Source organism: Coregonus lavaretus (assembly GCF_964263955.1).
Source record: "Coregonus lavaretus genome assembly, chromosome: 8".
Classification (NCBI taxonomy): Eukaryota; Metazoa; Chordata; class Actinopteri; order Salmoniformes; family Salmonidae; genus Coregonus; species Coregonus lavaretus.
Genome location: NC_139995.1, coordinates 17,341,671 through 17,364,771, shown reverse-complemented (window position 1 = coordinate 17,364,771; position 23,101 = coordinate 17,341,671). Strand labels below are relative to the sequence as shown.

General features: G+C 43.1%; 1 protein-coding gene across 1 annotated transcript; it reads left to right on the top strand.

Annotated features, from left to right (window-relative positions):
- Positions 1 to 567: 567 nt before the first annotated feature.
- Positions 568 to 23,101, top strand: LOC311133181 (CXXC-type zinc finger protein 1-like). Its single transcript, XM_084166626.1, has 14 exons — positions 568 to 654; positions 14,172 to 14,284; positions 14,378 to 14,478; positions 14,575 to 14,696; positions 16,151 to 16,306; positions 16,430 to 16,576; positions 16,754 to 16,861; positions 17,075 to 17,253; positions 17,340 to 17,547; positions 17,688 to 17,798; positions 21,848 to 21,897; positions 22,008 to 22,104; positions 22,233 to 22,385; positions 22,694 to 23,101. Exons 1-14 carry the CDS (start codon positions 652 to 654, stop codon positions 22,838 to 22,840), a joined length of 1,695 nt encoding a protein of 564 aa, XP_084022752.1. The 5' UTR covers positions 568 to 651; the 3' UTR covers positions 22,841 to 23,101.

Genomic DNA, 23,101 nt, shown 5'->3' with positions numbered 1-23,101 from the left:
TTTACAAGATTAATGGTGAGACACAGCCAGTTGAATAAGACAATAAATGTGATAGGAAAGCATCCAACAGGAAAGTGTGATTATTGTCAGGAAACAGACCGTGGAGCATGTATTGCTACAGTGTGGGCAGTATCAGAGGGAAAGGGAGAGGATGATGATATCTAGTATGAGGGAGAAGGGGATATTGAGTAGATATAGTCATTAGATATAGTCTCAAATATTTTATCTTTTTTAAGAGCAACGGGGCTGGTAGGTAGGATGTAGCTCAGTTGGTAGAGCATGGCGTTTGCAACGCCAGGGTTGTGGGTTTGATTCCCACGGGGGGCCAGTATGAAAAAGAAATACAAATAATAATGTATGCACTCACTAACTGTAAGTTGCTCTGGGTAAGAGCGTCTGCTAAATGACTGAAATGTAAATGTAAAATGTAGGATTTAGATTCTCCCTGTCTCTGGCCCACACTCCAGTACTGTAGGTGGAGGTAATGCACCATAACGTTGGATGCCAACCGCCGATAAACCTCATGAAGAAGATGATACCGAATCAATCCGAGTTCCGCCGATGATTTCCGGCGTCGTCAAACCAGATTGTGACCGTGAGCAGTTGTTTACTATCGTTGAAGTTTGATCGAGGATTGCAAAGACATCGCAAATGGTAATGTTGGTTAGCTAAATTAGTAAAGAGAAAGGCGTTTTGGTTTATGTGAATTTCACGGTTAGTTGCCTAGCATTGAGATAGATTTGTGCTTTTGCCTTGCTAAGGTAGCTAGCCAGCACCCTGGCTGTTTACAATTGAAAAAAAAGGTACGTTCTGGTCTACTTAACTGGGTGTGTCGTCCATAGGCATAAATGCAATGAACCAGAAAAAAACAGCGAGTGGGGTGTCTCGCTTCCTTTTCTGTCTCTGGTATTATCAAGTGCCATGTATTGGTATGAACTAACTAGCTAGTTAGCCAGTACCGACTCCCCCAAGTCGCAATGAATGGAAACGCAAACAGCTTGCTTATTTCTTTAAGACTTTTGGCTTGTTAGCTTTTATTGTTAGTTCGGCGTTAGTAATCTGTTATGTCTCAAGTTAAAAACTACCCAGCTAGATATAGCCAGAGCCATGTATATATCCAAATATATGGCTCTGGATATTAGCTAACTTGCCTTCTTGAACGCGGAAGAATTTGTTTATAAACAAATGTCTCTTTATGCAGACTAGTCCGACTCGATGTAGAGTAGACAGTAAGTAAAATAGTAGATATTACACAATTTAGCATGTTTATGTTGTGTTTGCCATCAGGGTAGTTAAAAAACAACATGATTAGCCGATCAGATCGAAACTCCAGCGGTATAGCTAGCTAGCTTTGCCCTACCCAACGATAGTATCTTCTGACCCGGGGTGTTTTGTTAAGAGCCCAGAGGCTTAGTCTAAACCAGGGATGGGCATCTGGCCCACGGACCAATAAAAAAAAAACGTTAAACAGTGTCGGGAATTGTAGTGTACATGGGGCGAATGTAATGGCTGAAAAACCTACATGTGCCCCAGTATCTGTGCAAAAAAATAAAATAAGGCGAGAGCACCATCCTAGTTATGGACACACTGTGATCCATTGGCGGCTATAATAAATGAGAAGAAGGAACTCCGAGATAGCCAATGCAGCAAGCCGACAAATAAAAACAGCAGAAAATATCCTGGTGAAAATGCCGCTTCTTTCAATCACATTAATCTCTCTACTACGCCTGTTTTACTCCCTTTCTATCTGTATTGACTTGAGCTATTGCTAGTGAAGTACAACATTGTATCAAATCATCACTGGGTCCGGTCCGGCCCGTCGCTAACTAGCGAACTTGCAACATTGTATCAACTAGCCTATTCCGCGCCCTCAGAGTTTCCTGTGCCAGTGAGCTCGAGACAGCCAGCAGTTGTTTTTATAACGTTGCCACTGGATATGTGGGATCATGATATTTTGGTCTTTCACACCGAGGCTTGTTGATTTATCATCAAGGCCTGCAGTGTTGGAAAGATTTTTCAAATACTGAGGAACTATCATTCTCAATGGATGTTAAAAAAACAGACTTAATTTACTTGTGACTGAGAAGCTCAAATTATTAGTGGTGTATGTGGTGAGTTAAGACATTTTACATTTACACTTTCGTCATTTAGCAGACGCTCTTATCCAGAGCGACTTACAAATTGGTGCATTCACCTTATGATAGCCAGTGGGACAACGACTTTACTATATATATATATATATATATATATATATATATATATATTTATTATTATTTTGGGGGGAGGGTAGAATGATTACTTTTATCCTATCCCATGTATTCCTTGTCTCTTTAAGACAATCAGACATTGACAATGTCACTTTCCAACATATGCATACATTCTGGAGAGAGACACATCATATCATAGACACACACCCCTCTTCATCTCCTTGATGCAACATTTTAAATGACACTCAAGACACATCTTCACACACATACTGAAAAAAAATATAAACGCAACATGTAAGGTGTTGGTCCCATTTTTCATGAGCTGAAATAAAATATCCCTGACATTTTCCATACGCACAAAAAGCTTACTTCTCTCAAATGTTGTGCACAAATTTGTTTACATCCCTCTTAGTGAGCATTTCTCATTTGCCAAGATAATCCATCCACCTGACCGGTGAGGCATATCAAGAAGCTGCAAATGGCATGATCATTACACTGGTGCACCTTGTGCTGGGGACAATAAAAGGCCACTCTAAAATGTTCAGTTTTGTCACACAACACAATGCCACAGATGTCTCAAGTTTTGAGGGAGTGTGCAATTGGCATGCTCACTGCAGGATTGTCCACCAGAGCTGTTGCCAGGGAATTGAATGTTAATTTCTCTACCATAAGCCGCCGTCGATGTTGTTTTAGAGAATCTGGCAGTACGTCCAACCTGCGTTACAACCACAGACCATGTGTATGGTGTCGTGTGGGCAAGCTGTTTGCTGATGTCAACTTTGTGAACAGAGTGCCCCATGGTGGCGGTGGGGTTATTGTATGGGCAGGCATAAGCTACAGACAATGAACACACTTGTATTTTATCGATGGCATTTTGAATGCACAGAGATACCGTGATGAGACCCTGAGGCCCATTGTTGTACCATTCATCCGCTGCCATCACTTCCTGTTTCAGCATAATGCATGGCCCCATGTCGCAAAGATCTGTACACAATTCCTGGAAGCTGAAAATGTCCCAGTTCTTCCATGACCTGCATAGTCACCAGACATGTCACCCATTGAGCGCGTTTGGGATGCTCTGGATCGACATGTATGACAGTGTATTCCAGTTCCCGCCAATATCCAGCAACTTCACACAGCCATTGAAGAGGCGTGGGACAACATTCCACAGGCCACAATCAACAGCCTGATCAACTCTAGGTGAAGGAGATGTGTTGCGCTGCTAGAGGCAAATGGTCACACCAAATGCTGACTGGTTTTCTGATCCAAGCCCTTACTTAAAAAAAAAAGCTATCTGTGACCAACAGATGCATATCTGTATTCCCAGTCATGTGTAATCCATAGATTAGGGCCTAATGCATTTATTTCAATTGACTGATTTCAATATGTGAACTAACTCAGTAAAATCTTTGAAATTGTTGTATGTTGAGTTTATATTTTTGTTCAATTTATATCACCCTCTATATGTAGCCCATGTATCTGATGCTGTCTGGCCAGAAATAGTATGACATATCATACTCTGTTTGTCCGGCAGCATCAGATACATGGTGTACAGTCGTGGTCAAAGTTTTTGAGAATGAAACAAATATAAATAAGTCTGCTGCCTCAGTTTTTATGATGGCAATTTGCATATACTCCAGAATGTTATGAAGAGTGATCAGATGAATTGCAATTAATTGCAAAGTCCCTCTTTGCAATGAAAATGAACTTAATCTCAAAAAAACATTTCTACTGCATTTCTACGAGGACAAGGCTGGAGATCACTCTGTCATGCTGATTGAGTTAGAATAACAGACTGGAAGCTTTAACATTTACATTTACGTCATTTAGCAGACGCTCTTATCCAGAGCGACTCACAAATAGGTGCATTCACCTTATAGCCAGTGGGATAACCACTTTACAATGTTTTTTAAAAATTTTTTTGGGGGGTTGGGGTAGAAGGATTACTTTATCCTATCCCAGGTATTCCTTAAAGAGATGGGGTTTCAAATGTCTCCGGAAGGTGGTGAGTGACTCCGCTGTCATGGCGTCGTGAGGGAGCTTGTTCCACCATTGGGGTGCCAGAGCAGCGAACAGTTTTGACTGTGCTGAGCGGGAACTATGCTTCCGCAGAGGTAGGGGAGCCAGCAGGCCAGAGGTGGATGAACGCAATGCCCTCGTTTGGGTGTAGGGACTGATCAGAGCCTGAAGGTACGGAGGTGCCGTTCCCCTCACAGCTCCGTAGGCAAGCACCATGGTCTTGTAGCAGATGCGAGCTTCAACTGGAAGCCAGTGGAGTGTGCGGAGGAGCGGGGTGACGTGAGAGAACTTGGGAAGGTTGACCACCAGACGGGCTGCGGCATTCTGGATGAGTTGTAGGGGTTTAATGGCACAGGCAGGGAGCCCAGCCAACAGCGAGTTGCAGTAATCCAGACAGAAGTGCCTGGATTAGGACCTGTGCCGCTTCCTGTGTAAGGCAGGGTCGTACTCTCCGAATGTTGTAGAGCATGAACTTTAAATGGAGGGTGGTGCTTGAAATCATTGTTCTTCCTCTGTTAACCATGTTTACCTGCAAGGAAACACGTGCCGTCATCATTGCTTTGCACAAAAAGGGCTTCACAGGCAAGGATATTGCTGCTAGTAAGATTGCACCTAAATCAACCATTTATCGGATCATCAAGAACTTCAAGGAGAGAGGTTCAATTGTTGTGAAGAAGGCTTCAGGGCGCCCAAGAAAGTCCAGCAAGCGCCAGGACCGTCTCCTAAAGTTGATTCAGCTGCGGGATTGGGAAACGACCAGTGCAGAGCTTGCTCAGGAATGGCAGCAGGCAGGTGTGAGTGCATCTGCACACACAGTGAGGCGAATACTTTTGGAGGATGGCCTGGTGTCAAGAAGGGCAGCGAGGAAGCCACTTCACTCCAGGAAAAACATCAGGGACAGACTGATATTCTGCAAAAGGTACAGGGATTGGACTGCTGAGGACTGGAGTAAAGTAATTTTCTCTGAATCCCCTTCACGATTATTTGGGGCATCCGGAAAAAAGCTTGTCCGGAGAAGACAAGGTGAGCACTACCATCAGTCCTGTGTCATGCCAACAGTAAAACATCCTGAGACCATTCATGTGTGGGGTTGCTTCTCATCCAAGGGAGTGGGCTCACTCACAATTTTGCCTAAGAACACAGCCATGAATAAAGAATGGTACCAACACATCCTCTGAGAGCAACTTCTCCCAACCATCCAAGAACAGTTTGGTGACGAACAATGCCTTTTCCAGCATGATGGAGCACCTTGCCATAAGGCAAAAGTGATAACTAAGTTGCTCGGGGAACAAAACATTGACAATTTGGGTCCATGGCCAGGAAACTCCCCAGACCTTAATCCTATTGAGAACTTGTGGTCGATCCTCAAGAGGCGGGTGGACAAACAAAAACCCACAAATTCTGACCAACTCCAAGCATTGATTATGCAAGAATGGGCTGCCATCAGTCAGGATGTGGCCCAGAAGTTAATTGACAGCATGCCAGGGCGGATTGCAGAGGTCTTGAAAAAGAAGGGTCAACACTGCAAATATTGACTCTTTGCATAAACGTAATGTAATTGTCAATAAAAGCCTTTGACACTTATGGAATGCTTGTAATTATACTTGAGTATACCATAGTAACATCTGACAAAAATATCTCATAACACTGAAGCAGCGAACTTTGTGAAGACCAATACTTACATTTTAGTCATTTAGCAGATGCTCTTATCCAGAGCGACTTACAGTTAGTGAGTGCATACATTATGAACCCACATCCCTGCAGGCCAAACCCTCCCCTACCTTGGACGACGCTGGACCAATTGTGCGCCGCCAATGGGTCTCCCGGTTGCGGCCGGCTGCAACAGAGCCTGGACTCGAACCAGGATCTCTAGTGGCACAGCTAGCACTGCCATGCAGTGCCTTAGACCACTGCGCCACTTTGTGTCATTCTCAAATCTTTTGACCACGACTGTACACATACAGAGACAGAGGGGCGCTGTTTCACTCTCTCGAATGCTTTAACTGATATTAATGTGTCTTTCTGTTGGCGTTTGTCTCGGTCAAATAAATTATCAATATTTCAATATTTTATTTCTATGGGCAAGGAGATATGATAGGACGGGCCAGGCCCCTAAAGCCCGCCCATAATGTCGACCCTGGGCATTCATAAAAGGGAAAGGGAGTGCATAATGGCGCCAGAGGGGATGGCTGCCGTTTTACAGGCTCCTAACCAATTGTGCTATTATTTATTTTTATTTTTTGTACATAATGTTTCTGCCACCATCTCTTATGACGAAAGAGCTTTTGGACATTACTCACCTCGGGCTGGATGAAGATTTTTCTTTAACAATTCGGAGGTGAAAGATTTACAGCTCCTCCCGGACCAGGCCCAAATCCCTGTCTTTCGCATGAAGAGAAGATGCCGATAAAGGGGGCGCAGATCTGGGTGCTTGGTGAGAATTCGGCGGCGAGTGGATAGTCCGCCTTTACCATCCGTCCTACTGGCGAATGTGCAATCACTGGAGAATAAACTGGATGAGCTCTGTTCGAGACTACCTACCATTAGGACAATAAAAACAGTAATATCTTCTGTTTCACCGAGTCGTGGCTGAACGAGGACATGGATAATATACAGTTGTCTGGGTTTTCCGTGCATTGGCAAGACAGAACAGCAACCTCCGGTAAGACGAGGGGTGGTGGTCTGTGTATTTGTCAACAACAGCTGGTGCGCGATCTCTAATATTAAGGAAGTCTCAAGGTTTTGCTCGCCTGAGGTAGAGTACCTCATGATAAGGTGTAGACCACACTACTTACCAAGAGTTTTCATCTATATTTTTCATGGCTGTCTATTTACCACCACAAACCGAAGCAGGCACTAAGACCGCACTCAACTAGCTGTATAAGGCCATAAGCAAACAAGAGAATACTCACCCAGAAGCGGCGCTCCTAGTGGCCGGGGACTTTAATGCAGGAAAACTTAAATCTGTCACATGTGCAACCCAGAGGGGAAAAAAACTCTAGACCACCTTTACTGCACAAACAGAGACGCGTAGAAAGCTCTCCCTCGCCCTCCATTTAGCAAATCTTACCATAATTCTATCCTCCTGCTTACAAACCAAAACTCAAGCAGGAAGTACCAGTGACTCGCTCAATACGGAAGTGGTCTGATGACGTGGATACTAAGCTATAGGACTGTTTTTCTAGCACAGACTGGAATATGTTCCGGGATTCATCTATGGCATTGAGGAGTACACCACATCAGTGACCGGCTTTATCAAACAGTACATTGACAACGTCGTCCCCACAGTGACCGTACGTACATATCCCAACCAGGAGCCATGGATTACAGGCAACATCCGCACTGAGCTAAAGGCTAAAGCTGCCGCGTTCAAGGGTGGGACACTTGGGTGGAAATCCCGCTATTCTCTGACTAATCATCAAACAGGAAAAGTGTCAATACAGGACTAAGATTGAATCTTACTACACCGTCTCGGACGCTCGTCGAATGTGGCAGGGCTTGCAAACTATTACGGATTACAAAGGGAAACCCAGCCGCGAGTTGCCCAGTGACGGCAGCCTACAAGACGAGCTAAATGCCTTCTATGCTCTCTTCGAGGCAAGCAACCTGAACCATGCATGAGAGCACCAGCTGTTCCAACATTCACAAGGCCACACAGCCAGACAGATTACCAGGATGCGTACTGAGAGCATGCGCTGACTAACTGGCAAGTGTCTTCACTGACATTTTCAACCTCTTCCTGACCGAGTCTGTAATACCTACATGTTTCAAGCAGACCACCAAAGTCCTGTGCCCAATAAAAAAAAGGTAACCGGCCTAAATGACTACCGCCCCATGCACTCACATCTGTAGCCAGGAAGTGCTTTGAAAGGCTGGTCATGGCTCACATCAACACCATCATCCCAGAAACCTTAGACCCACTACGAATCGCACACCGTCCCAACAGATCCACAGATGACGCAATCTCTATTGCACTCCACACTGCCCTTTCACACCTGGACAAAAGGAACATCGACGAGAGAATGCTGTTTATTGACTACAGCTCAGAGTTCAACACCATAGTGCCCTCAAATCTCATCACTAAGCTAAGGACCCTGGGACTAAACGCCTCCCTCTGCAACTGGATCCTGGACTTTCTGACGGGCCACCCCCAGATGAGACAGGCTACAGGGATGAGGTAAGAGACCTGGCAGTGTGGTGCCAGGACAACAACCTCTCCCTCAACGTAAGCAAGACAAAAGAGCTGATCGTGGACTACATGAAAGCACGCCCCTATTCACATCGACGGGGCTGTAGTGGAGCGGGTTGAGAGCTTCAAGTTCCTTGGCGTCCACATCACTAACAAACTATCATGGTCCAAACACACCAAGACAGTCATGAAGAGGGCACGACAATGCCTATTCCCCCTCAGGAGACAGAAAATATTTGGCATGGGTCCTCAGATCCTCAAGAAGTTCTACAGCTGCACCATCGAGAGCGTCCTGACAGGTTGCATCACGGCTTGGTATGGCAACTGCTCGGCATCCGACCGCAAGGTGCTACAGAGTGTAGTGCGTACGGCCCAGTACATCACTGGGGCCAAGCTTCCTGCCATCCAGGACCTCTATACCAGGCTGTGTCAGAGGAAGGCCCTAACAATTGTCAGACTCCAGCCACCCTAGTCATACACTGTTCTTTCTGCTACCACACGGCAAGTGATACCGGACCGCCAAGTCTAGGTCCAAAATGCTCCTTAACAGCTTCTACCCCAAAGCCATAAGACTGCTAAACAGTTAATCAAATGGCTACCCAGACTATTTGCATTGACCCCCTTTTTTACGCTGCTGCTACTCACTGTTTGTCTATGCATAGTCACTTTACCCCTACCTACATGTACATATTACCTCAATTACCTTGTCTAACCTGTACATTGACTCGGTACCGCTACCCCCTGTGTATGGCTTCGTTATTTTATAGCAAAAAATGTTGTGCAAATATTTTCTTAGTGTAAAAGAAATTCTGCATTGTTGGTTAAGGACTTGTAAGTAAGCATTTCACGGTAAGGTCTACACCTTTTGTATTTGACGCATGTGACATACATTTTGATTCCACACTGAATAGCCTAGGCTACTATTCTACTTTGCAGGGATAGGAGGGTGGCAAAATATGTTTCTCATCTAGGGCAGCATATCGGCCAGGACCGGGCCTGATCAGCGTTGATTCGTCTAAATTAAGAAATTCCGTATCAAATTATACCGTGCCAGGTTGGAGAGGATTGGCGTATTGTCCATCCTCCCGAGTGGCGCAGTGGTCTAAGGCACTGCATCGCAGTGCTAGCTGTGCCACTAAAGATCCTGGTTCGAATCCAGGCTCTGTCGTAGCCTGCCGCGACCGGGAGACCCATGGGACGGCGCACAATTGGCCCAGCGTCGTCCAGGGTAGGGGAGGGAATGGCCGGCAGGGATGTAGCTCAGTTGGTAGAGCATGGCATTTGCAACGCCAGGGTTGTGGGTTCGATTCCAGTATAAAAAAATATAAAAAAATGTATGCACTCACTAACTGTAAGTCGCCCTGGATAAGAGCGTCTGCTAAATGACTAAAATGTAAATGTAAAAATGTCCATTTGACACAACATTAGCGCATTATAGGCCTCAGAGCCAGAACAACTTTGTCGACTGCTGTTGAATCATTAATGAATAGTCAGACACATACTACCTTTTTTGAAACATTTTTTTTTTATTTACAATGAAAACGAGCATTGTATCAAAGAAAGTCCACACATCAAACAATGTATTTTACTGAAGTGCCTTTGCCTATAGCACTCTACATCCCTGCATCTACATCTAGTGATTAGCTGTTCTTGCATCAAAAGAAAGTTGGAAAGAGGAGGAGATGTAGAAAATTTAATAGACAGACTAAGTTAGCTGTATTTTTTTGCTTATAATCATTAGTAAACACTCCCGCTATTAGGTTAAGTTTATCTACATTAAAATAAAGTTAATAAAAATAAATCGTAAAATGAATGTAGGCCTACTTAAATGGTTTCATCCATAACCGTCAGTTACACGGTTATTAAATTACTGCCACAGCCCTATGTTCAAGCAACTGAAAAAATGCCTATTCGGCACCTACAATGTAAATCACCAATTACTGCCACGCACAGATTCGGAAGTCTACAACAGCTCAGTACATTGGAGGTGCCGAAGAGGCATTTTTTTCGGTTGCTTGTAAACTATTATTTAGACCTTTTTTGGAAGTAAATACCGGCAGTAACGGGAGTAAATGAATATAGTTGCTCAGCGTCCTGGAGACACGTCATACTCATCGTCAACATCTCTAACACACAAACTGGGGCAGCTAGCTTGTACTCTGGGGGTCTATCCTATGGTCCATTGAAAGCATGGTACATGTATTTTCATCCAACCTTTAGTTGGCTATACTTTCTTGATTCTTGATTTGGAAGGCACTGGTGTCTTATAAACTTCTGTTTCCAGTTTCAGGGGGAACCCCAAAAAATTGAAAATATTCAGAAAAAAAGTTGATCCACTTTTTATATTGCGTGAGAAATGGCTTCTCGTATGTGTGTAAATCTTTGTTTGGGTTGTTTGCGAGATATCCGGCAGCTAAAATGATGAGGGAACTCCGTGCAAAAAGTGGATTTAATATTTTCCGGAATATTCTCTGGTTATTGGAGTTCCACCTGCAACTGGAAACAGACGTCTATAAGACACCCGTGCCTTCCAAATCAAGAATGAAGAAAGTATCGGCAACTAAAGGTTGGTTGAAAATAAATGTACAATGCTTTCAATAGCCCATCAAGTTGACCTCCAGTACTAGCTAGTTTAGCTATAGCTCTCGAACTCAAGGGGGGTATACCCAGCTGGGTTCTCAGCTGATGATACGGGCCACATCTGGCTCCATGTGAACTACAATTCTGGCGCTCTATTTAATCCCAACGCTCTGTCTAAACCAGGGGTGTCAAACTCATTTTAGCTCAGGGGCCACATGGAGGAAAATATATTCCCAAGTGGGCCGGACCAGAAAAATCATGGTGTATATATAACTTAAAAACAACAACTTCAGATTGTTTTCTTTGTTTCAATACGATCAACATACAACATAAAGCTGGAGCCTGAGGACAGTGTGTCCAAAATAGTACAAGCACAACATCACTATTAATCATAAAACACGTCAAGTTTATTTAAATTCTAAAGAAAAAGAACACACAAACACACAATGCCTCAGTGATTAACAGAACTGTTTCACAGATCACAGAACTATATCAGGGTGTCATTTCTCAGGCAGAAATGTAGATAAAAATAATGAAATCCTGTTCCCCAAACAAGTGCAAGAACCACAGTGTCAAGAATAGGTTAAATATACAAATCAAATCAAATCTATTAAAAACAATAGCACATCAACATAAAAACATAAATCTGAAAGCGTTGCTCAAACTCCCGTAACAGTCCAGTTATTTTATCTTTGAACCGCTTCATGTCTGCCACATGTTGGGTCGCGCACACATTTTTCAGACAGGGGAAGTGAGCTGCATCACCACCGGCAAGTTGCGTCTCCCACAATGACAGCTTCAACTTGAAAGAACGTATGCTGTCATAATACTGCGTGACAACTTTGTTGCGCCCTTGCAGCTGTTTGTTCAAGTTATTCAGGTGCTCTGTAACATCCACCATAAATGCAAGGTCCGGCATCCATTCTGCGGAATGAAATTCTAACACTGGTTTGCCCTTTTCTTCCATGAACTGTTCAATTTCTTCTCGTAAATCAAAGAAACGCCTCAGCACAGCACCTCGGCTTAACCATCTTACCTCAGTGTGGTATGGCAGGCCATAGATGTGGTCTTTCTCTCTGAGAAGGCTGTCAAACTGACGGTGATTCAGGCTTCTGGATCGGATGAAATTAACAGTTTGGATGACCACCTTCATGACGTTATCCATCTTTAATGACTTGCAACACAAAGCCTCCTGGTGCAAAATACAGTGAAAAGTCAAAAAATCACGTCCTCCATTTGCAGATTGCACTTTCTCTCTGAACTTTGTCACAACGCCTGCTTTTTTCCCGATCATTGAGGGCGCACCATCTGTAGCCAGGCTGACAGCGCGGGACCAGTCCACTCCGACCCTGTCCAGCTCCGATCTGTCATCGGCACCAACTCCACGAACTCCTCGGTGACGGTCAATGTGTCATCAACTCCGCGGATGAAAAAATGGCCAGTTGTGCAACATCTGTAATGTCCGTGCTTTCATCAATTGCAACCGAAAACGCAATAAATGACTTTACTTTTTGCTTCAACTGGCTGTCCAAATCCACTGAAAGATCGGAAATCCTGTCTGCAACTGTGTTTCTTGTCAGGCTGATATTTGCAAAAGCCTGCCGCTTTTCAGGGCACACAATCTCCGCTGCCTTCATCATGCATGTTTTTACAAATTCACCCTCACTAAATGGTTTTGAAGCCACTGCGATTTCATTAGCAATGAGGTAGCTAGCTTTCACTGCAGCGTCACTGATGTCTCGGCTGTGAGTAAACACAGACTGCTGTTTCTTCAGACCCGCCAACAGTTCATTCACCTTCTCTCATCTCCGCTGTCCTTGGAAGTTGTCATATTTGTCGGCATGAAGACTCACATAGTGGCGACGAAGGTTATATTCTTTCAGCACTGCAACATGCTCTGAACACACCAAACATACAGCTTTCCCATTCAATTCCGTGATTAAATAGGATGACAATTTTTCTTGGAACACTCTGCACTCTGCGTCCACTTTTCTCTTTTTTGACAGAGACATATTGGGGCAATGAGGGTGCCAAAGCACATAATGTTAAAAGTAGAAGCCGTAATAAATATCGCGGGCAAAACAAAGTAGCTCATTGGCTGCACGTGCTTGACCTACTTGCTCTGCCCCGGTATAAACAGTTTGCTTGCTTAACACAATTGCTATTGCGCCATCCAGTGGACGCAATTGGAACAGCAGTTTATTTTATAGAAAAATTGCATTTATACTTTACAAATATTATTATTTTTTTTTTAATCATCTCGCGGGCCGGATTAAACCCGTTTGCGGGCCTGATCCGGCCCGCGGGCCGTACGTTTGACACCCCTGGTCTAAACGCAAATACGCCTCACTTGCGATACGGTTTTGGACACCTTTGGAACTTTTCATATAAACGAGAAATAATCTTTAAAATACAAAATATACACTTACTGTGCGCAGTTTAGCAAAGTTGCACCCGGCTGTTTTCACACACCGCCTCGGCTACGACGCATCCTCTCACCTTGCGCTCGCGTTTCCATTGGACTATTCCATTTCACATTTACGGTGTTTCTCAAAATACAGCCGGGTGCAACTTTTCTAAACTGCTTACAGTAAGTGTATATTTTGCTGGTACACCAAAACCGCTGTTTGAAGCTGGTGGTCCAAAACTGAAAGTTAACTTTAGTTTTGGTCCACCAGCTTCAAACAGCTGTAAAAAAAAAATATTATTTGTTATTGAATATATTTCACAGCGATTTTAGATGGTACAATGATTCCCTACACCACGTGTCAAACTCATTCCACAGAGGGCCGAGTGTCTGTGTGTTTTCACTCCTCCCTTGTACTTGATTGGTAATTAAGGTCACTAATTAGTTAACTCCCCTCACCTGGTTGTCTAGGTCTTAATTGAAAGGGAAAAACCAAAGGCCTGCAGACATGAGGCCCTCCATGGAATGAGTTTGACACCCCTGCACTACACTATTCAGTGCTTGTTTTCTCACATAAATAGTGAACAGTGTAGGATTAGGCAACCAGGAAATTAGATATTTACTAGATAACACAGCCACAAAGTCAGAACAGCTTTCTCAGTTTGACAACAGATGCCACACCGGCGGGAGAAATCAATAAGCAAATATCACAGGCAATCACAATCTGATTGGCAAATGATTATGATCTTCTGATGTTTATCTCTTCCAGGACAGTGAAGTGTCAGACTTCGAGCCTGTTCCGGGGCTTGAGAGCAGTATGGAGGGGGAGAATGCACCAGTGTACTGCATTTGTCGAAAACCTGACATCAATTGCTTCATGATGTGAGTTTAATCAGATGATCATAAAAGTAATCATAAAATGACTTTGAAACATTAACCTTGGTTTCATGGGGCTCACATCTGTTTTTCTTGTAGTGGTTGTGACAATTGCAATGAGTGGTTTCATGGTAACTGCATCAATCTCACAGAGAAGATGGCAAAAGCTATTAGGCAGTGGTACTGCCTGCAGTGCCAAGGTGAGGTTTTAATTGTTTACCATTCACTATCATTCACATTGGGTACTTGTCACATGTGCTTTCTAAACTTACACAATGTCTGTTGCTTTTGATTAGACAAAAACCCATCATTGGAGATAAAATACCGTCCAAAGAAGAGCCAGAGAGAGCCAGAGATACATTTTGAAAGACAGAACAGCACTCCAGATTATAAATCTGAAAAGCGCCGTGGATCAAAGGTTAGTTATTTTACATCTAAATGTTATGTCCCCACTTTCTTTCAATGTATCTCTACAGTTGTGCGTCTTTGGAACTACTCTGTTGGCAAACATACAGTGCCTTCAGAAAGGATTCATACTCTTTGACTTATTCCACATTTTGTTGTGTTATAGCCCGAATTCAAAATGGATCAAATAAAATGTTTCTCTCACCCATCTACACACAATACCCCATAATGACAGTGAAAACATGTTTTTATACATTTTCGCACATTTATTGAAAATGAAATACAGATATCTAAGTATTAACACCCCGTTGGCAAGAATTACAGCTTTGAGTCTTCATGGGTATGTCTCTAATAGCTTTCCACACCTGGATTCTGCAACATTTGCCCATTGTTCTTTTCAAAAAATGTTCAGGCTCTGTCAAGTTGGACGTTGATCATTGCTAGACAACCATTTTCAGGTCTTGCCATAGATTTTCAAGTCAATTTAAGTCTAACTGTAACTCAGCTACTCAAGAACATTCACTGTCTTCTTGGTAAGCAACTCCTGTGTAGATTTGGCCTTGTGTTTTAGGTTATTGTCCTGCTGAAAGGTGAATTCACCTCCCAGTGTCTGGTGGAAAGCAGATGGAACCATTCGTTTATTTTTTATCCTGAAAAACTCCCAGGCCTTAATGATTACAAGCATACCCATAACATGATGCAGCCACCACTATGCTTGAAAATATGGAGAGTGATACTCAGTAATGGATTGGATTTGCCCCAAACATAACACTTTGTATTCAGGACAAAACGCTTTGCCACATTTTTTGCAGTATTATTTTAGTGCCTTGTTGCGGAATATTTATTCTGTACAGGCTTCCGTCTTTTCACTCTGTCAATTAGGTCAGTATTGTGGAGTAACTACAATGTTGTTGATCCATCCTCAGTTTTCTCCTATCACTGCCATTAAACTCTAACAGTTTTAAAGTCACCATTGGTCTCATGGTGAAATCTCTGAGCTGTTTCCTTCCTCTCTGGCAATGGAGTTAGGAAGGAGGCCTGTATCTTTGTAGTAACTGGGTGTATTGATACACCATCCAAAGTTTAATTAATAACTTAATCATGCTCAAAGGGATAACACTATTATTGTTGAACACTATTATTGCACACAGAGTGAGTACTGGCAACTTATTATGTGACGTTTTAAGCAAATCTTTATTCCTGAACTTATTTAGGCTTGCCTAAACAAAGGGATTGAATACCTGTTGACTCAAGACATTTCAGCTTTTCATTTTTTATTAATTTGTTAAAATTTAGAAAAACATATTTCCACTTTGACATTATGGGGTATTGTGTATAAGCCAGTGACAAAAATCTTAATTTAATCTATTTTAAATTCAGTCTGTTACACAACAAAATGTGGAAAAAGTCAAGGGGTGTGAATACTTTCTGAAGGCACTGTATCTTTGTCTCTTCTGTGTTTCTCAGGTTAAGCGCTCTGCTCGTATGTGTGGGGAGTGCGAACCCTGCTTGAGGACTGAGGACTGCGCCACATGCGACTTCTGCAAGGACATGAAGAAATTTGGGGGTCCCAACAAAATAAGACAGAAGTGTCGATTTAGGCAGTGTGATGTCCGAGCCAGGGTGAGTTTCCTAATGAGACTATGCCATCAATCTTATTTTTCCTCCTAATTTATTTTCAACTGGTCAAAAAACAGTTGTAGTCTTGCAAACTGTGTGACATAATGTCTCTTATTCTCTTTGCAGAAAATGTTGCGTGTGAAGGATGAAGAGTTTAATTTGCGTGAAAGGAGGGACAATTCCTACCACCGGCGAAGACGATATTCAGATGACTACGATAGTGAGGCAGAACTCTATGAAAAGTACAAGGCGGCAGGATACGACGAATACATGGTATTACAATAGAATGTTCAGCCTAGTTTCTCATTTATCTATCAACAACAAATTGAAATGCATTCAAAATACAAATAAATCCTTATTATTGTCCTTGTTGCTTTTGTTCTTTAGCTTGGATAGCACATTTTCAAGTCTTTTGAATGTGGGTTCATCTATTGTTTCTGTTCAACCCAGCCATGGCTCAGTGATGAGGATGACGGGCCTCCCTTCAGCCCTGTCCTGCGAAAGAAAGCTGTTAAGGTCAAGCATGTGAAGAGACGGGAAAAGAAATTTGACAAGAAAGTAAGCAAACTTTATTTTTAGATCTTGCAGACACACAACGATTATTGATACTTGAATCCATGCAGTCCACATCTACCAAATATTTGAATCTTTCAGCTTTTGTGTTTTATGGCATCATGGGAATATTACTGTTGTGACAAAATACATAAAAGTGCAATGATTTTACATGATAGTATAATATGTGTGCAATGGGGTTTGTTTTTGTGACATCAGAAAGCATCACGGCGGCACAAACAGAAGCAGAAGCACAAGGACAAACTTAGGCACAGCGATAAGGGCGATGCCAGCGATGGAGGAGGGCAGCGGCAGTGCCTCGGGCCCAGCTGTGTGGAGGCAGCACGAGCCAACTCCAAATACTGCTCAGAGGAATGTGGCATAAAGCTGGCTGCCAAGTAAGGGCACGAACACCAAAAGTACAACACTGACACATGCAACAGTAAGAAACCCTGTAAAACCCTTTGTATTTCTGTCTGTGCAGCCGGATCTTTGAGATTCTCCCTCAGCGTATCCAGCAGTGGCAGCAGAGCCCCTGCGTCGCTGAGGAGCAGGGCAAGAAGCAACTGGAGCGGATCCGGAAAGATCAGCAGAACGCCCGCATGCGCCTCACCGACATGGAGAAACGCTTCCACGAGCTGGAGGGCATCATTGCCAAGGCCAAGCAGCAGGTGGTCCAGCAGGATGAGGAGGTGAGCCACTGCAGTATTTATCCAGTGGGGTCGAAGCTCCTCAGCTAGAGATATGTTTTGCCTGTTTGGGTTCAAATGTTTCAGGGGCTTTCTGTTTATTTATAGTTATTCTATTGTTGTTTTTTTGGTTCCTGTTTCAGACGAATGAAGGGGATAATGAAGAAACAGATCTGCTGATTTTCTGTGTGTCCTGCAGTCACCCTATCAACCCAAAGGTGGCACTGCGACACATGGAGAGATGTTATGCTAAGGTGAGCCTGTAGATGTTGAGCCAACCCCAAAAATGCTTTGACGTATCCTTCCTTTCACACCTTCCCTCTAACTCAGTTAGCTTAGCGGGACAGGGTTTCAGACTGCAGCCATTTTCTTGTATGTAGTAAAGACTTCCGCATACATAGTTTCGGTTTGCTCCTTGCAGAACTTGACTAGGCCATGCGAACGTCTGTGCTCACATACTCCCTAAAGACCTTCGGCAATATTACTGTTGTTTTTCCCTCTTGAGCCACCTTAGCAACAACATGGCCAGAAACAATCCTCAAAATAGTCTAAGAATTAATCTAAGATAAATCAAGAAATCTGTAAATCATTTTAAAGTGTTTTTTAAATTTATTTATCTTTGTTTTTTTGTTGTTGTTGTAGTTTTTACCCCTTTTTCTCCCCAATTTTCGTGATATCCAATTGGTAGTTACAGTCTTGTCCCATCGCTGGAACTCCCGTACGGACTCGGGAGAGGCTAAGGTCGAGAGTCATGTGTCCTCCGAAACACGACCCTGCAAGCCGCACTGCTTCTTGACACACTGCTCGCTTAACCCACTGCTCGCTTAACCCGGAAGCCAGCCGCACCAATGTGTCGGAGGAAGCACCGTACAACTGCCGACCGTGTCAGCGTGCATGCACCCGGCCCACCACAGGAGTCGCTAGAGCGCGATGGGACAAGGACATCCCAGCCAGCCAAACCTAACCTGGACGACGCTGGGCCAATTGTGTGCCGCCTCATTGGTCTCCCGGTCGCAGCTGGCTGCGACACAGCCAGAGATTGAACCCGGATCTGTAGTGAAGCCTCAAACACTGCAATGCATTGCCTTAGACCGCTGCGCCACTCGGTAGGCCCCATTTTAATTTTTTTTGCAGAGGAAGTCTTTTACATTTAGCTAAGATGTTTGGTGCAGTATTTCTCAAGTGGGAAAGTGTGCATGAAAACTAGTAGTGCACAGCAGACAGTAGGGCCTAGCTGCCCTCATCTCTAGTTGAATGACAGTAAACACTTAATTGAAGAATCCCGTCCATAGTTCCCACCCCTACTGTTTACCAATCACCGACGAAGGAGTGTAGACTTCGGCTACCGAACTTCGACTTGCCTTAAACAGTTTTGTGTGCGCGAAAAAGACGAAGAAAACCCTGCTGAACACCAAAACAAACAAAAAGGTAACAATGTCATCATAATATGTGCGTTAAAGGTTTTGACTGGGAAGCATGCAACAGGCTTTAGACCAGGGGTGTCAAACTCATTTTAGCTCAGGGGCCACATGGAGGAAAATCTATTCCCAAGTGGGCCGGACCGGAAAAATCATGGTATATATATATAACTTAAAAACAACAACTTCAGATTGTTTTCTTTGTTTTAATACGATCAACATACAACATAAAGCTGGAGCCTGAGGACAGTGTGTCCAAAATAGTACAAGCACAACATCACTATTAATCATAAAACATGTCAAGTTTATTTGAAAATTCTAAAGAAAAAGAACACACAAACACACAATGCCTCAGTGATTAACAGAACTGTTTCACAGATCACAGAACTATATCAGGGTGTCATTTCTCAGGCAGAAATGTAGATAAAAATAATGAAATCCTGTTCCCCAAACAAGTGCAAGAACCACAGAGTCAAGAATAGGTTAAATATACAAATAAAATAAAATCAATTAAAAACAATAGCACATCAACATAAAAACATATAAACATAAAGCTGGAGCCTGAGGACAGTGTCCAAAAGCACAACATCACTATTAATCATAAAACACCTCAAGTTATTTGAAAGTTCTGAGGACAAAGAACACACAAACACACAATGCCTCAGTGATTCACAGAAGTATATCACAGATCACAGAACTATATCAGGGTGTCATTTCTCAGGCAGAAATGTAGATAAAAAATAATGAAATCCTGTTCCCCAAACAAGTGCAAGAACCACAGTCAAGAATAGGTTAAATATACAAATAAAATAAAATCAATTAAAAACAATAGCACATCAACATATAAACATAAATCTGAAAGCGTTGCTCAAACTCCCGTAACAGTCCAGTTATTTTATCTTTGAACCGCTTCATGTCTGCCACATGTTGGGTCGCGCACACATTTTTCAGACAGGGGAAGTGAGCTGCATCACCACCGGCAAGTTGCGTCTCCCACAATGACAGCTTCAACTTGAAAGAACGTATGCTGTCATAATACTGCGTGACAACTTTGTTGCGCCCTTGCAGCTGTTTGTTCAAGTTATTCAGGTGCTCTGTAACATCCACCATAAATGCAAGGTCCGGCATCCATTCTGCGGAATGAAATTCTAACACTGGTTTGCCCTTTTCTTCCATGAACTGTTCAATTTCTTCTCGTAAATCAAAGAAACGCCTCAGCACAGCACCTCGGCTTAACCATCTTACCTCAGTGTGGTATGGCAGGCCATAGATGTGGTCTTTCTCTCTGAGAAGGCTGTCAAACTGACGGTGATTCAGGCTTCTGGATCGGATGAAATTAACAGTTTGGATGACCACCTTCATGACGTTATCCATCTTTAATGACTTGCAACACAAAGCCTCCTGGTGCAAAATACAGTGAAAAGTCAAAAAATCACATCCTCCATTTGCAGATTGCACTTTCTCTCTGAACTTTGTCACAACGCCTGCTTTTTTCCCGATCATTGAGGGCGCACCATCTGTAGCCAGGCTGACAGCGTGGGACCAGTCCACTCCGACCCTGTCCAGCGCGCCGACGAGTGCGGTAAAAATATCAGCTGCTGTCGTTGTATCTGTCATCGGCACCAACTCCACGAACTCCTCGGTGACGGTCAATGTGTCATCAACTCCGCGGATGAAAAAATGGCCAGTTGTGCAACATCTGTAATGTCCGTGCTTTCATCAATTGCAACCGAAAACGCAATAAATGACTTTACTTTTTGCTTCAACTGGCTGTCCAAATCCACTGAAAGATCAGAAATCCTGTCTGCAACTGTGTTTCTTGTCAGGCTGATATTTGCAAAAGCCTGCCGCTTTTCAGGGCACACAATCTCCGCTGCCTTCATCATGCATGTTTTTACAAATTCACCCTCACTAAATGGTTTTGAAGCCACTGCGATTTCATTAGCAATGAGGTAGCTAGCTTTCACTGCAGCGTCACTGATGTCTCGGCTGTGAGTAAACACAGACTGCTGTTTCTTCAGACCCGCCAACAGTTCATTCACCTTCTCTCATCTCCGCTGTCCTTGAAAGTTGTCATATTTGTCGGCATGAAGACTCACATAGTGGCGACGAAGGTTATATTCTTTCAGCACTGCAACATGCTCTGAACACACCAAACATACAGCTTTCCCATTCAATTCCGTGATTAAATAGGATGACAATTTTTCTTGGAACACTCTGCACTCTGCGTCCACTTTTCTCTTTTTTGACAGAGACATATTGGGGCAATGAGGGTGCCAAAGCACATAATGTTAAAAGTAGAAGCTGTAATAAATATCGCGGGCAAAACAAAGTAGCTCATTGGCTGCACGTGCTTGACCTACTTGCTCTGCCCCGGTATAAACAGTTTGCTTGCTTAACACAATTGCTATTGCGCCATCCAGTGGACGCAATTGGAACAGCAGTTTATTTTATTGAAAAATTGCAGAGCATTTTTATACCTAAAAATACAATAAAAAATAAAAAAATATTATTATTTTTTACATTTTTTTAAATCATCTCGCGGGCCGGATTAAACCCGTTTGCGGGCCTGATCCGGCCCGCGGGCCGTACGTTTGACACCCCTGCTTTAGACAGACTTCCTATTTAGCTTCTCTGATCTTGGTTCTGACAGTTTGTGGTATACATCCTGACTGCAGTGCACTTGCCTGATAAGTGTCTGCTTGCAGTTGCTGCAACATCCTATATGGGGAGAAGATGAAACGTACAGAATGAACACTTAATATAGAGTACTAGCAATAAGAATATATAAGTTGCAAATATGCACTCCTTCCAAAAGGACAAAGGAAAAGTGTACTCTTGTAAACTGATAACATTCTGTATTTCTCTCTCTTTTGCATTGACAGTATGAGAGCCAGACTTCATTTGGTTCCATGTACCCAACTAAGATCGAAGGGTAAGAGAGTCAAGCACTTTGAATGGGTTTGCTAGAAGTGGACTTTGTTGCTTTCTTTATGTTTCCATATTGTTTCACCAAGGTATTCTATGTACTTTTTGTTTTCTCAGAGCAACAAGACTCTTCTGCGACGTTTACAACCCCCAGAGCAAGACCTACTGCAAGAGGCTTCAGGTCTTGTGCCCAGAGCATTCCAGGGACCCAAAGGTCAGTGATGATTGGCAAGTCAAATCCAAATAACTTTGTCATAAAGCATAAAGCACACTAATTGTCCTGCTGTTTGACTTATGATTTGTATCTTGGCTTCTCTTGCCCTTCTCTTGTTTTGTGGGTAGGTCCCAGGGGATGAGGTGTGCGGCTGTCCTCTGGTCCGTAATGTGTTTGAGGTGACGGGAGAATACTGCAGGGTTTCTAAGCGCAAATGTAATAAGCACTACAACTGGGAGAAGCTCAGAAGAGCTGAGGTGGACCTGGAGCGTGTCCGAGTGGTTAGTAGTGGAATGCACCACATCAATCTCTTATTTTAGGACACTTCACCAGGGTTGGGGTCAATTCCATTGGAATTCCTGGAGATTCTAATCAGATAGATCCCAGAATTCCAGTTCATCTCTTGATTTTAGCTAACTTGAAATGAAATTGACTAAGACCCTGGTTATAACAAACATATTATTGGCCTTCATAAATGGTAGTTGATATGATCATGAAAGTGAATTTTAAAGAACAGTTGATTTCAAAGATTGTTTTAGTATATTAATCATTACACCTTGCTTTTCTCCCAAAATGTATTTGTGAACAGTGGTACAAACTAGATGAGCTCTTTGAGCAGGAGCGCAACATGAGGACTGCTATGACCAACAGGGCAGGTCTACTTGCTCTCATGCTGCACCAAACCATTCAGCATGACCCCCTGACAACGGATCTCCGTTGCAACAAGGACAGATAGCCAGCCACATCTGCATCTTCATGTTATTTCTGAGTGGCATTTGTTAGATTTGTAGTATATCTTAGATTAGAATATAATCCATTTTGTAGAGACTTTGGCTATTTTTATGAAGGATTTTAAAACCTTTGTGCTGAAGTTGATGAACTGAAATATTTGAATGGTAAATTAATATATTTTTCCTTGTGTCCGGTACTATTGCTGTCCTGTCACTGCTGGTATCTCTCTCATGATAGTCCAAAAAATAAAGGATATGTGTACAAC